Here is a 15,178-nt window from a genome sequence, read left to right on the forward strand (position 1 = left end):
CTTTACAAAATTAAAAATAATTACCATGTTTGAGGGCTTCACTGTTGGCTTAGCTGGTAAAGAACCTTCCTGCCAAAGCAGGAGATGCAATAGACCTGGATTTGACCCCTGAAATGAGAAGATTCCCTGGAGATGGAAATGGCAATCCACTCCAATATTCTTGACTGGAAAATTTCACTGACAGAGGACCCTGGTAGGCTACGGTTCATGGGAACGCAAAGAATTGGATACAAATGAGCATGCATAGACATACACATGTGTTAACAAAAAAATCCCATTAAATTAATTGTACCTATATACAAAAATGGAGGGGAAGCAACAGTCCAACTCTCACATCCATACATGACTACTGGAAAAACCATAGCCTTGACTAGGCGGACCTTTGTTGGCAAAGTAATGTCTCTGCTTTTGAATATGCTATCTAGGTTGGTCATAACTTTCCTTCCAAGGAGTAAGCGTCCTTTAATGTGTATGGAAGTACTTAATTCCACTGTATTGATAGCATACTTAAGTTAATTTTAGAAACTTGCCAAACACCATGCAGTCACTGAGTTACCCACTAAATTGTAAACAATTTTAAAGTTCTATCAACCTTGAACAATGAAAGTAATGAAAACAATGAAAAATAAGACTTCAATATAAAAATATAACCTGGGTTAGTTTGAGGGCCTTCAGAAGAATGATACTGAAGGCTATAGTTAGGATTTCATATAGTTATTCATGGTTCAGACTGATTATTAGAGATATAACAGTGTGCAGATCACTAAGCTTTGGAAAATGAAATACGTTTGATGAATAGAAAATGCATTTTCATGATATTCAACTTTAAAACAACTGGCTAAAACCCTTCAGTGTAATGCTGCCAGTACAATGATGATGCTCAAGCAACAGAATAAAGGATTGAATGAGCTTTTTACAATAACTTTCTCCTTCTTAATTGCAGTCTAGTATGGGATGGATATAAAAAGTAGGGGTAAAAGGAGTAACCATGAAAGAAGTGGACTCCTTCTGCCATGTAACCATCGAATCATAGCTATCTTTGAAGCTGAATTAGCATTCTTACTCCTGCAGTTATTGTTGCATTTATTCAACTAGCTATTAATAGAACAGTTTTGGTTCCAGGATTTCATAGATAGAAATACTTTTAAGAACTTAGATCCTCCTGAAACTTAAGGAAAAATTAATTTAGCTCTGTGTTTACATAAAAACATGAGTTTGATCAAGCTCTGGGAGTTGGTGATTGACAGGGAAGCCTGGCATGCTGCAGTCCATTGGGTTGCAAACAGTCAGACACGACTGAGTGGCTGAACTTACGTAAAGAAATAAGAAGCTTTATTTATATATTTTTCTTTATGCAATAAAGTTTGTGTTTCTGTGACTTTGCAGGTAAAACTTCTCTGTATGCAAAATGCCCTTTCAGTTATGAAAGTTTGCGTTTAGTATTATAGGGTTACTTTGGGTTGAAATATTGTAAGAAGATCATTATTGATTTCAATATATAGCTTGGCAAATTTGAAGTAAATGCACTAACGACTGCAAATTATGTTTTCATTTGCAGACTTAGTTCTTCCATGATGTAGGCATAAAAATATAAGTCCTCTTATTCTGAAAGTAAAAATGACTTTAAAGTTTAATCAGTATCACAAATTATTGGATTTTAGTGTGTTTCAATAGATTTTAGTATGTTATTTATATGTAATTATCATTTATGTCTCCATTTGCAGCATCACTATTGTTTGAAATCATGGAAAACTGGAATATCACTGCAGATTTCATTCTCCTAGGTCTCTTTAACTACACAGGAGCCCACCAATTTCTTTTTGTGTTGGTTCTTATAATTGCCTTCACCTCCCTAGTTGGCAATGCTCTCATGCTTCTCCTGATTCTCCTGGACCCCCATCTCCACAGGCCCATGTACATCCTACTGAGCCAACTCTCCCTCATGGACCTGATGCTGATTTCCACCATTGTGCCCAAAATGGCCATTGACTATTTGACCTGCAGGAAGTTCATCTCCCCTGCTGGCTGTGGGTTCCAGATCTTCTTCCTCACTTTAGGAGGGGGCGAGTGCTTCCTCTTAGCAGCCATGTCCTATGACCGCTATGTCGCTATTTGCCATCCACTGAGATACCCAGTCCTTATGAGTTGGAAATTATGCCTCAGTATGATTTTGGGGTCTTGGTTCCTTGGAGCAGCTGATGGACTCATGCAGGCTGCTGCTACCTTGAACTTCTCATTTTGCAACACACATGAGATCGATCACTTCTTTTGTGAGGCCCCCACTCTTGTGCGTTTGGCTTGTGCTGACACTTCTGTCTTTGAGTATGTCATGTACATCTGCTGCGTGTTAATGCTCCTGATCCCCATTTCCCTCATCTTGATTTCCTATAGTCTCATCCTTGCTGCTGTTCTCCAGATGCGTTCTAATGAAGCCCGCAAGAAGGCTTTTGCCACTTGTTCCTCACACCTGTCTGTGGTGGGACTCTTTTTTGGAGCTGCCATTTTTACGTACATGAGACCTAAATCCTATAGGTCAGCTAACTACAATAAGGTTGTGTCAGTGTACTATACTATCTTCACCCCTGTGCTGAACCCCCTCATCTATAGTCTGAGGAACAGTGAGGTCAAGGGAGCTCTGCAAAAGTGTATGAATAGATGTGTTGCCTATGAATAAGATTATGTTGACTTACCCTAGAGTTCAAGGCTCTGCAAAGTGATTATACAAGATTTCCTTGAGAGAAGTTACATACACATTGTATCTGTAACTCTTATTTCTGTTGTACTTTGAAATGGAGATAGACTTGTAGCTTTGGATTCTTTACTGTCATCAATGAATTATATTACTGGTTATTAAAAATCTGTTGATCACAAATCTTTATTAAAATGTTTCTACACCCCTCCTCACAATAAATATTTATTGAAAGAATGAATAATCAAGCAATATTGAAGTTTTTTTTTTAATTGAGGTATAACTTATGAACCCTAGAATACTCACATGTTTAGGCTAACTTTCAACTAGTTTCAATAGTTCAGTTGCTCAGTCATGTCCAACTCTTTGCGACTCTAGGCCTCCCTGTCCATCACCAACTCCCAGAGTTCACTCAAACTCACGTCCATCGAGTCGGTGATGCCATCCAGCCATCTCATCCTCTGTCGTCCCCTTTTTCTCCTGCCCCCAATCCCTCCCAGCATCAGAGTCTTTTCCAATGAGTCAACTCTTCACATGGGTGGCCAAAGTATTGGAGTTTCAGCTTTAGCATCATTCCTTCCAAAGAACACCCACTCAACCCAGAAACAAATACTGGTCTGATTCATATCTCTATCAATTAGCTTAATCTATACTAGAATTTAATATCAATGAAACTGTGCAGTAGGCATTTTTCTTATATCTTAAGCCTTTCTTTTAACTGCTATATTTTTAAATATTCCTATACAACTTTACACTATGAGCATTTTAGTTTTCTTTGCTAAGTAGTACTTTCTTATTAGTATGTATCACCATTTACTTATGTACTATTTTGTTGATAGATAACTGGACTATATTTTCAGTGTGGAATTGTTATGACTAAAACTGCTATTATCCTTTTCTGTCTATGACCATATGTGTTTATTTTTGGTAGCTGCATGAATAGCTTTTTAGTAACTTGTTTTTAGTGTGGATATTTGATTTTAAACTCTTGCCATCAGAGCACATGAGCAGCAGTTGCTCCAAACTGGCCACAGTCGAGTATTATTAATACTAACCTTTTCATCTATCTTATTTATGTAACTCGTTTGGTTTTAATTTGTATTTCCCTAATGTGTAATTATGCTGCAGACTTTTGCATTAGCTTATAGTCTATTTATATTCTTCTTTTTTTAATGGTTCATTCAGTTTTTGAAAAAAAAAGAAAACATTTTGAAATTTCTAAAGGAAACACAACTTTATTGTTTACTGATACATGACACATGATGTTTGTAAGAATATTTGGAATTTTTAAATAAAATCATATCACATTTTGGTAGATGGTTAAATGTTATTTGCAATGGATAGATATTTTAGATAATGGTTTTAGTTCTTTTCTATGTATAGGAAGAGGCAAAAATTCAGTTCATAAGTTTTTTTCCTGAAACAAATCTGAGGGGCAGTTCTATCAGTTTTCTACAAGCTCAAGATTCCACATCCTGATCTTCACCCTGAATTCTTTTCAGGGTGTATTTAGGTCAGCAACTGCAGTGGTTAATGACTTGTACAATGGGATGGTGAGAAAATTTCTTCATTTTATAATCTCCTCCCTTTTAGTTTTACTTTGACCAAATTTGGGAAGGCATTTTTTGACCAGTTTTTCTCACAGTGGTAGGAATTCTTATGCCCAGATCAGCTGAGGATTTTTTTGATAGGTCACTCAGTGAGCTTTTACTGGATTAGGCTCTTTTAACAGCGTAGTCAAAAGCTTCTGGACTTCTTATCTTCCTCTTATGTTATGGTTCAGGAAATGGTTCTCTCTGTTGCTTCTTTCTATATTTAGATTTACAATATTACAATCATTGATCATATACAACCATATATTTGATCAATTGTATCAAGCCACTAATTATCATTCTTTTTATCAGAGACTCAGTCACATATTTGGTAATACAAACAATTGTAATAAAGTAGAATACAAGCAATAGAGCCAGTAAAATTAATAGGGTCATAGAAAGTACTTAAGCTAAGAACTTCTGTTAGATGTGGCCCAGTATCTCCCAGCCATATATTTCACTCTTTTTTGCACCAACCACTATCTTTAAGGGAAACAATATTTTGGTATTGTACATAACCCCTTCATGAATCACAGCCTTGTTATAGTGGAAGGGCTTGTGTAATTCAATAAAGCTAAGAGTCCTGTTATGCAGGATCACCCAAGATGAACAGATCATAGTGAAGGGTTCTGACAAAATGTGATCCACTGGAAGAGGAAATGACAGATGACTCCAGTATTCTTGCCTGGAGAACCTCATGAACAGTATGAAAAGGCAAAAAAGATATGACCCTGGATGATGAGCCTCCCAGGTTGGAAGGTGTCTGATAGGCTACTGAGAAAGAGCAGATGCAATTACTAACTATTGATAGTTCCAGAAAGAATGAGGTGGTTGGGTCAAAGGGGAAATAACCCTCATTGTGCAGATGTCTGGTAGTAAAAAGCAAAGCCCAATGTTGTAAAGAATAATATTGCATAGGAATGTATAATGTGAGGTCCATGAATCAAGGTAAATTTGATGTGGTCAAGAAGGAGATGGCAAGACTGAACATCAACATATTAGGAATCAGTGAACTAAAATGGACAGGAATGGCAAATTTAATTCAGATGGCCATTATATCTAATACTATGGCACTAATCTGTTAGAAGAAATGAAGTAGCCCTCACAGTCAAAAAAGATACCTAAATGCAGTGACTAAGACTCCACGCTCTCAGTGCAGAGGATTTGGTTTCGATTCCTGGTCAGAGAACTAAAACCCACATGTTGCAAGCAAAATGCACTACTTGGGCACAATCTCAAAATACAAAAACAAAAACAACAACAACAAAAAAAAACCGGTTCATTTCCCAGGCAAACTGTTCAGCATCCCAGTAATCAAATACCCATACTAAAAACAAGTTACTAAAAAGCTATTCATGCAGCTACCAAAAATCTTCAGCCAACAATGTTGAAGAAGCTGGAGTTGACCATTTCCTTGAAGACCTACAAGACCTTCTAAAAATAACAGAATAAAAAACATCCTTTTCATCACAGTGAATTGGAATGAAAAACTAGGAAGTCAAGAGACACCCAGAATAACAGGAAAAGTTGGCACTGGAGTATAAAATGAAGCAAGGCAAAGGCTAACAGAGTTTTGTCAAAGGAACACACTGTCATTGGTCATAGTCACACACTTTGTCATAGTCATTGGCCAAGGGAATACATTGGTCATAGTTACTGGTCATTGGACGTGGTCAGGCAGGAGATGGCAAAAATAAACATCAACATCTTAGGAATCAGTGAACCAAAAATCATCTACTTCTTTTTTCACACTAAAGCCTTTGACTGTGTGGATCATAACAAACTGTGGAGAACTCTTCAAGAGATGGGAATACCAGACCATCTTACCTGCCTCCTGAGAAACCTGTATGCACGTCAAGAAGCAAGTTAGAACTTTAAGTGGAAAAACTGACTGGTTCAAAATTGTGAAGGGAGTATGACAAGGTTGTATATTGTCAAGCTGTTTATTAAACTTAAATGTAGAGCACATAACTTGAAATACTGGACTGGATGAGTTATAAGCTAGAATCAAGATTGCCAAGAGAAATAGTAGCAACCTCAGATATGCAGAAGATATCACTCTAATGGCAAAAAGCAAAGAGGAACTAAAGAGCCTCTTGATGAGTGTGAAAGAGGAGGTGAAAAAGTCAGGTTAAAGCTGAATATTTAAAAAAAGAAAAAAGAACTGGCATATGATGCAATCAGTTCATGCAAATAGAAGGGATACAGGTGGAAGCAGTGACAGATTTCCTCTTCTTGAACTCTAAAATCACTGTGGATGGCGACTGCAGCCATGAAATTAGACGACTGCTTTTTGGAAGGAAAGCTATGATGAACATACACAGTGTATTAGAAAGCAAAGACATCACTTTGTTGGAAAAGGTCCATATAATCAAGGCTATGATCTTTCCAGTAGTCAAGTATGAATGTGAGAGTTGGATCATAAAAAAAGCAGAGCGCTGAAGAATGTGCTTTTGAACTGTGGTGCTGGAGAAGTTTCCCGAGAGTCCTTTGGACAGCAAGGAGATCAAAACAGTCAATTGTAAAGGAAATCAACCCTGAATATTCATTGGAAGGACTGATGCTGAAGCTCCAATATTTCGGTCACCTGATCCAAAGAGACAATTCATTGGAAAAGACTTTGATGCTGGGAAAGATTGAAGGCAGAAGGAGAAGACAATAACAGAGGATGAGATGGTTGGATGGTATCACTGATTCAATGGTCATGAACTTGGGCAAACTGTAAGAGATAGAGACAGGAAAGCTTGGCATGCTGCAGTCCATGGAGTCATAAAGTGTCGGACATGACTGATGACTGAACAATAACAACATGCACGTAAATTGTTGCTGTTCAGTTGCTACGCCATGTCTGACTCTTGTGACTTCAAGGACTGTAACATGCCAAGCTCCTCTGTTCATTGGATTTCCCAAGCAGAAATACCAAAGAGTGGGTTGCCATTTCCTTCTCCAGGGGATCTTTCCCATCCAAGGATGGAAACAATGTCTCTTAAACTGGCAGGTGGATTCTTTACCACTGAGCCATCAGGAAAGCCCATGAACATATATAGGGGCATGCAAATATATAAACAACTATTAACAGACATAAAGGGATAAACTGATAATAATAGAAGGGAAATTTAATACCCCACTTACATCAGTGAATGAACACCCTGACAAAAAAAAAATCAATATAGAAAAAGTGGTTTTAAATTGACACGTTAGATCCATTGGACTTAGAAAATTCCATTAAAAAACAAAACCAAAAAAATAGCAGAGTACACATTCTTTTTGGGCTTGCCTGGTGGCTCAGCTGGTAAACAATCCACCTGCCAAATAGGGAGACCTGGGTTTAATCCCTGGGTTGGGAAGATCCTGTGGAGAAGGGAATGGGTACCCACTCCAGTATTCTGGCCTGGAGAATTCCAGACTGCATAGTCCAAGGAGTCACAAAGAGTTGGACACAACTGAGAGACTTTCACTTTCCTTTTCACTTTTCAAAACATTCTTTTCAAATGCTAGTGGAAGATTCTCCAGCATAGAATACAAACTGGGTCACAAAAAATAATCTCAACAAATTTAAAATGAAAGAAATATCAAGCATTTTTTTTCTGCCCATGACAGAATAAAACTGGAAAGCAATTGAGTAGGAAAAACGGGAAAAACATAAATATTTGAAGACTAAACAGATTGCTATTAAAAAGAAACAAATAAAAAATGGGTTGGCAAAACTAATACAATATTGTAAAGTAAAATAAAGGAAAAATAAAAAAAAATTTAAAAAACGGTTATTGAGAAAATCAATGAAATATTTACAGAATACCTCTAGACAATGTAACATATATATATATATATATATATATGATGCAACAAAAGAAGTTCTAAGGGGAAAATTTTAGGAACACAGTTCTACCTTAAGGAATAAGAAAAATCTGGGGGAAAAAATCTCAGTTCAGTACAGTTCAGTCGCTCAGTCGTGTCCGAGTCTTTGCAACCCCATGAACTGCAGCATGCCAGGCCTCCCTGTCCATCACCAACTCCCAGAGTTCACCCAGACTCACATCCATCGAGTCAGTGATGCCATCCAGCCATCTCATCCTCTGTCTTTCCCTTCTCCTCCTGCCACCAATCCCTCCCAGCATCAGAGTCTTTTCCAATGAGTCAACTCTTCGCATGAGGTGGCCAAAGTAGTGGAGTTTCAGCTTTAGTATCATTCCTTCCAAAGAAATCCCAGGACTGATCTCCTTTAGAATGGCCTGGTTGGAGCTCCTTGTAGTCCAAGGGACTCTCAAGAGTCTTTTCCAACACCACAGTTCAAAAGCATCAATTTTTTGATGCTCAGTTTTCTTCACAGTCCAACTCTCCCATCCATACATGACTACTGGAAAAACCATAGCCTTGACTAGACGGACCGTTGTTGGCAAAGAAATGTCTCTGCTTTTGAATATGCTATCTAGGTTGTTCATAACTTTCCTTCCAAGGAGTAAGCGTCTTTTAATTTCATGGCTGCAGTCACCATCTGCAGTGATTTTGGAGCCCAAAAAACAAACTGACACTGTTTCTACTGTTTCCCCATCTATTTCCCATGAAGTGATGGGACCGGATGCCATGATCTTCGTTTTCTGAATGTTGAGCTTTAAGCCAACTTTTTCACTCTCCTCTTTCACTTTCATCGAGAGACTCTTTAGTTCTTCTTCACTTTCTGCCATAATGGTGGTGTCATCTGCATATCTGAGGTGATTGATATTTCTCCTGGCAATCTTGATTCCAGCTTGTGCTTCCTCCAGCCCAGCGTTTCTCATGATGTACTCTGCATAGAAGTTAAATAAGCAGGGTGACAATATACAGCCTTGATATACTCCTTGTCCTATTTGGAACCAGTCTGTTGTTCCATGTCCAGTTCTAACTGCTGCTTCCTGACCTGCATATAGATTTCTCAAGAGGCAGGTCAGGTGGTCTGGTATTCCCATCTCTTTCAGAATTTTCCACAGTTTATAGTGATGAAAAGTTATATGTTAATACACTGCACCACCTAAAAGAAATAGATAAATGTCTAGAAGCATACAGTTTTCCAAATTTGAATCAGAAAGAAATGCAAACTGATCACTGTTAGTGAAACTGAGTTAGTAATCTAAATACTCTGCAAAAACCAAAGTCCAGGACCTTAGACCTTCACATAAGAATTCCTTGAAACTTATAAATTCACACATGCAATTTCATCCTTTTTCATGTGGATATATAGCTTACCCCCACCATTTATCAAATGCACTCTTTTAGTTCTCATTGTGTATTTTTGTCTCCTTTTAAAAATATTATTTGACTGTATGTGTGTAAGTTTATTTATGGGTCTCATTTCTGTTCCATTGGTCTCTCTGTCTCTGAATGCCAGTATTATATCCTTTTGATTTTTAAAAATTTTTAATAAAATTAAAATGGCTGCGATCCAAAAATCTGCAAGCAATAAATGCTGGAGAGGGTGTGGAGAAAAGGGAACCCTCCTACACTGTTGGTGGGAATGCAAACTAGTACAGCCACTATGGAGAACAGTGTGGAGATTCCTTAAAAAATTGCAAATAGAACTCCCTTATGACCCAGCAATCCCACTTCTGGGCATACACACCGAGGAAACCAGAATTGAAAGAGACACATGTACCCCAATGTTCATCGCAGCACTGTTTATAATAGCCAGGACATGGAAACAACCTAGATGTCCATCAGCAGATGAATGGATAAGAAAGCTGTGGCACATATACACAATGGAGTATTACTCAGCCGTTAAAAAGAATTCATTTGAATCAGTTCTGATGAGATGGATGAAACTGGAGCCAATTATACAGAGTGAAGTAAGCCAGAAAGAAAAACACCAATACAGTATACTAACACATATATATGGAATTTAGGAAGATGGCAATGACGACCCTGTATGCAAGTCAGGAAAAAAGACACAGATGGGTATAACGGACTTTTGGTCTCAGAGGGAGAGGGAGAGGGTGGGATGATTTGGGAGAATGGGAATTCTAACATGTATACTATCATGTAAGAATTGAATCGCCAGTCCATGTCTGACGTAGGGTGCAGCATGCTTGGGGCTGGTACATGGGGATGACCCAGAGAGATGTTGTGGGGAGGGAGGTGGGAGGGGGGGTCATGTTTGGGAACGCATGTAAGAATTAAAGATTTTAAAATTAAAAAAAAAATAAATAAATAAATAAATCATAAAAGAGAAAAAAAAAAAAAGACACAAAAATAAAATTTGAAAGCAGGCTTTAAGGTACCTCCAGATTTGTTATGTTTTCTCAGGTTTGCCTGGTCTACTCTGGTCTTTCATGGTTCCATTCAAATTTCAGTATGGTTTCTATTTCTGTAGAAATTTCATTTGAGTTTTGATAGGGATTTAACAAATCTAAAAATAGATTTCTGTAGTTGGTTATATTAACTATATTGATTCTTCTGTACCATGAGCACAATATAACTTAATGTTTATTTGTATCTTCAGTTTCTCTCATTAGTATTTTGTATTTTCACTGTACTGATTTACCCTTCTTTTGTCAAACTTACTCCAAAATCTTTTAATATTTTTATGCTGTTATAAATGAGACTGTTTCTTCTTCTGATATTTTGTTGTTAGTTTATTAAAAGACCAGTGATTTGATATGCTGATATTTATTCAAAAATTTCACTTAATTACTTTATGAGCACTAACAAAATTTTTGTGTACTCCTTGGGATTTTTCTAAATATATAAGATAATATTTTCTGGAAACAGAGAAAAATTTATTTTAGTCTTTCTGATTTTGGTGCCTTTTAATTTCTTTTTATTCCCTCATTGGTCTTTCTAGAATGCCTCATTCTTTGTTAAATGGCAATTTTAAGAGATTAACTAATATTGTTTCTAATTCAAGTGTAGAGTTTCCAATCTTTAATCACTGAGTATGATTTTAACCCTGTTTGTCTTATGTGACATAAATTATGTTGATGTACATTTCTTCTATACAATTTGTGAAAAAAATTACTTCTAAGTTGTATTAAATTTTGTCAAATGTTTTTTTATGTGTCTATTGAGATGATCGTATTAGCTTTATCTTTCACTCTATTAATGTGATATACTACATTCATTGGTTAGCATTTGTTTAAATAGAGTTAAATTAGAGTTGTAAATCCAAATTTATCACAGTATATGATCATTTTAATGTACTATTGAATTCAATTCACAGTTACGTTGCTGAGAATCTATATTCATCCTGGATGTTGGTGTGTAGTTTTTTCATTCTTAGTGCCTGTATCTGGTTTTGTCAGGGTAATGCCATTCTGTAAAATGGATTACAAATCTTAACTCTTTTCACTTTTTGGAATTGCTTGAGAAGGTATATGTTTAAGATTTAGTTAAACTTTTAACTAAATTAGCTAATTTACAACGTGTTAGTTTCAGGATTTATTTATGTTTTCTACACAGTTCCATTGATCTGTATGTCTTTTTTGTGCCAGTACCATACCATTTGATTACTGTAGCTTTGCAATATAGTCTGTAGTCAGGGAGTGTGATTTTTTCCAGCTCCATGAATCTTGCTCAAGATTGTTTGGGCTCTTCGGTGCAAAAAGGTCACTGATAATTTGATAGGGATTACACTGAATCTCTTGGATTGCCCTGGGTAGTATAGTCATTTTAATAAATGGATTCTTTTTTTTTAATTAATTAATTTATTTATTTATTTTTGACTTTTTTTTAAATTTTAAAATCTTTGATTCTTACATGCATTCCCAAACATGAACCCCCTCCCACCTCCCTCCCCATAACATCTCTGTAATAAATTGATTCTTTTAATTCAAGAGCAAGATATATTTTTTAACTTTTTATTTTATATTAGAGTACAGTTGATTAAAAATATTGTCATAGTTTCAGGTGTACAGCAAAATGACTCAGTTATACATATACATGTATCTTTTTTTTCCAAATTATTTTTCCATTTAGGATGTTACATAATATTGAGGGGAGTTCTCTTTCTTATCCAGCTGCAATGCGGGAGACATGGGCTCGATCTCTGGGTTGGGAAGATCCCCTGGAGAAGGAAAAGGCTACCCATTCTAGTATTCTAGCCTCGGGTTGCAGAGTTGGACAGGATTGAATGACTTTCACTTTCACTTTCTTGCACAATTGGTCCTTGTTGGTTATTCATTTTAAATATAACAGAGTGTACATGTCAGTTCCACACTCCCTAAATATTCCTTACCCCACCCTTCCTGTATAGTAAGCATAAGTTTGTTCTCTATGAGTCTGAGTCGGCTTCTGTTCGGTAAATCTGTTTACTTGCATCATTTTTTTAGATTCTGCATGTAAGTAATATATCATATGATATTTCTCTTTCTCTGAATTCACTCAGTATGACAACTATTTTGATGTGAGGTGCTATCTTATTGTAGTTTTGATTCACATTTCTATAATAATTACTGATGTTGAAAATATTTTCATGTGCTTATTGGCCATCTGTATATCTTTGGAGAAATTTCTTAGTCTTTTGCCCACTTTTTGATTGGGTGGTTGGTTCTGATTATATTAAGCTGTTTATAAATTTTGATGGAGAAGGCAATGGCAACCCACTCCAGTACTCTTGCCTGGAAAATCCCATGGACGGAAGAGCCTGGTAGGCTGCAGTTCATGGAGTCACGAAGAGTCAGACACAACTGAACGACTTCACTTTCACTTTTCACTTTCATGCATTGGAGAAGGAAATGGCAACCCACTCCAGTATTCTTGCCTGGAAAATCCCAGGGACAGAGGAGCCTGTTGGACTGCCGTCTATGGGGTCACACAGAGTCGGACACGACTCATGCAACTTAGCAGCAGCAGCATAAATTTTGAAGACTAATCCCTTGTCAGTCACATCAGTTCAAAATGTTTTCTCCATGTTTTGGATTGTCTTCATTTTGCGTTTGGTTCCCTTTGCTGTGCAAAAGCTGTATAGATCATTGGAACTGGATAGAAAGTAAATTAATCTACTACAAAACATGCAAGACTATACAGTTGGAGAAAGAAAATCTCTTGAATAAATGGTGCTGGGAAAACTGAACAGCTACATGCAAAACAATGATATTAATTAGAATACTCTCTAACACTGTACACAAGAAATTTACTCAAAATAGATTAAAAACCAAAATGTGAGACTGGACCCTATTAAACCCTTAAAGGAAAACATAGGCAGAATACTCTCTGACATAAATCTCAGCAATATCTTTTTCATCTATGTCATGAAATAATGGAAAGAAATACAATAAGCTCGAGTACAGTGTATCTGTACATCTGTTTTTCTAGCCTTAAATTTCTTCATCAGCATCTTATAGTTTTCAGACTATAGGACTTTTGCCTTATATATGTTCATTCTTAATTATTTATTCTTTTTGATGCAATGGTATTCTTGATTTCTTATTATGATAGCTTGATTTTATTGTAGACAAATGCAGCAGATTTCTGTTTATTCATTTATTTATGCATATTTATTTTTTATCCAGTTACATTGCTGAATTAATGAACTCTAGTTGTTTCTAGTAATATGATTTTCTATGTATATTATTATGTCATTTACAAAAAGTGACAGTTTTACTTCTCTTCTAATTTGGACTCACTTTGTTTCTTTTTAGCTCCAAAACTATGTTGAATCAAAGTAGAGAGATTATGTATTCTTGTCTTATATCTGTGTGAGTATAGAAGAAATGTTTACAAGTTTTTCCTGTTGAGCATGATGCCAGCTGTGGGTTTGTCATATATGGTCTTTATTGTGCTGTGATATATTCCACTTATGCCCATACTCTGGAGAGTATTTATCATATATGTGTTGCATTATTATTGTTTTTTTTTAAATTTTTATCTATTGAAATGATCATATGGATTTATCCTTCAGTTTGTTAATGTGGGTATCACATTGAATTATTTGTGGATATTGGGAAAAAAAACTTGCATCTCTGGGATAAATCCCATTTGATTATGGTATACAAGCCTTTTAATATATATTGGAATTGATTTGTTCATATTTTATGAGGAGTTTTGTATCTATATTTATCAGAGTCATTGGCATGTGATTTTCTTCTTTTTGTTGGGTATGTTTGTCTGGTTTTGGTATCAGGGTGATGGGAGTCTAACAGAATGAGTTTGGAAGTTTCCTTTCCTCTGCAAAATTTGAAACAGTTTCAGAAATATAGCTGTTAACTTTTCTCTAAATGTGAAATTCACCTGCAAAATCATCTGGTCCTGGTCTTTTGTTTGTTAGGAGATTTTAAAATTCTTGATTTAATTCCAGTACTGTTAATAGGTCTGTTCTCATGTTTTCTGTTTATCTGTGGTTCAGTCATGCAAGATGACACATTTGATAATTTTTTCCATATTTTCTAATTTGTTTGTTTTATTGGCATATAGTTTCTCAAAGTAGTCTCCAATGATCCTTTGTATTTCTGTGGTGTTGATTACAAATTTCCTTCTAATTTCTAATTTTATTGATTTGTGCCTTCTCACCTTTTTCACTCAGGGAGTCTGGCTAAATGTTTATCTGTTCTGTTTATCTTTTCAAACACTGGCTTTTAACTTTATTTTAAAATTTCTATTGTCTTTTTTAGTCTCTATTTAATTTATTTTTGCTTGGATCATTGTGATTTCTTCTCTTACACTAAATTTGGCATATTTTTTTTCTTCTTTCTCTATTTGCTTTAGTCATAAGGTTAGGTTGTTTATTTGAGATATTTCTTATTTTCTTAGGTAAACTTGCTTTGATGACAGCTTTCTATATTTAGGCTCACTGAATTTAGAAAGCAACTTATGAATAATATGAGGACCCAATAAAGAAATGCAAAATATTTGGAAGTGCTAACAAAAATGAGGTTGTAGATTATCATAACAGATCTAAAAAAACAGATGGCTTCAACAGCACTAAAACAGG

The 15,178-nt window shown here is 35.9% G+C and overlaps 1 protein-coding gene across 1 annotated transcript; it reads left to right on the forward strand.

Moving 5' to 3' along the window:
* The first annotated feature begins 1,744 nt into the window (after positions 1–1,744).
* On the forward strand, positions 1,745–2,674 carry LOC138441784 (olfactory receptor 2T8-like). The gene has a single exon (XM_069592852.1). The coding sequence runs from the start codon at positions 1,745–1,747 to the stop codon at positions 2,672–2,674; it is 930 nt and encodes a 309-aa protein (XP_069448953.1).
* Positions 2,675–15,178: the final 12,504 nt, after the last annotated feature.

The sequence above is a fragment of the Ovis canadensis genome, chromosome 5, assembly GCF_042477335.2.
Source record: "Ovis canadensis isolate MfBH-ARS-UI-01 breed Bighorn chromosome 5, ARS-UI_OviCan_v2, whole genome shotgun sequence".
Classification (NCBI taxonomy): Eukaryota; Metazoa; Chordata; class Mammalia; order Artiodactyla; family Bovidae; genus Ovis; species Ovis canadensis.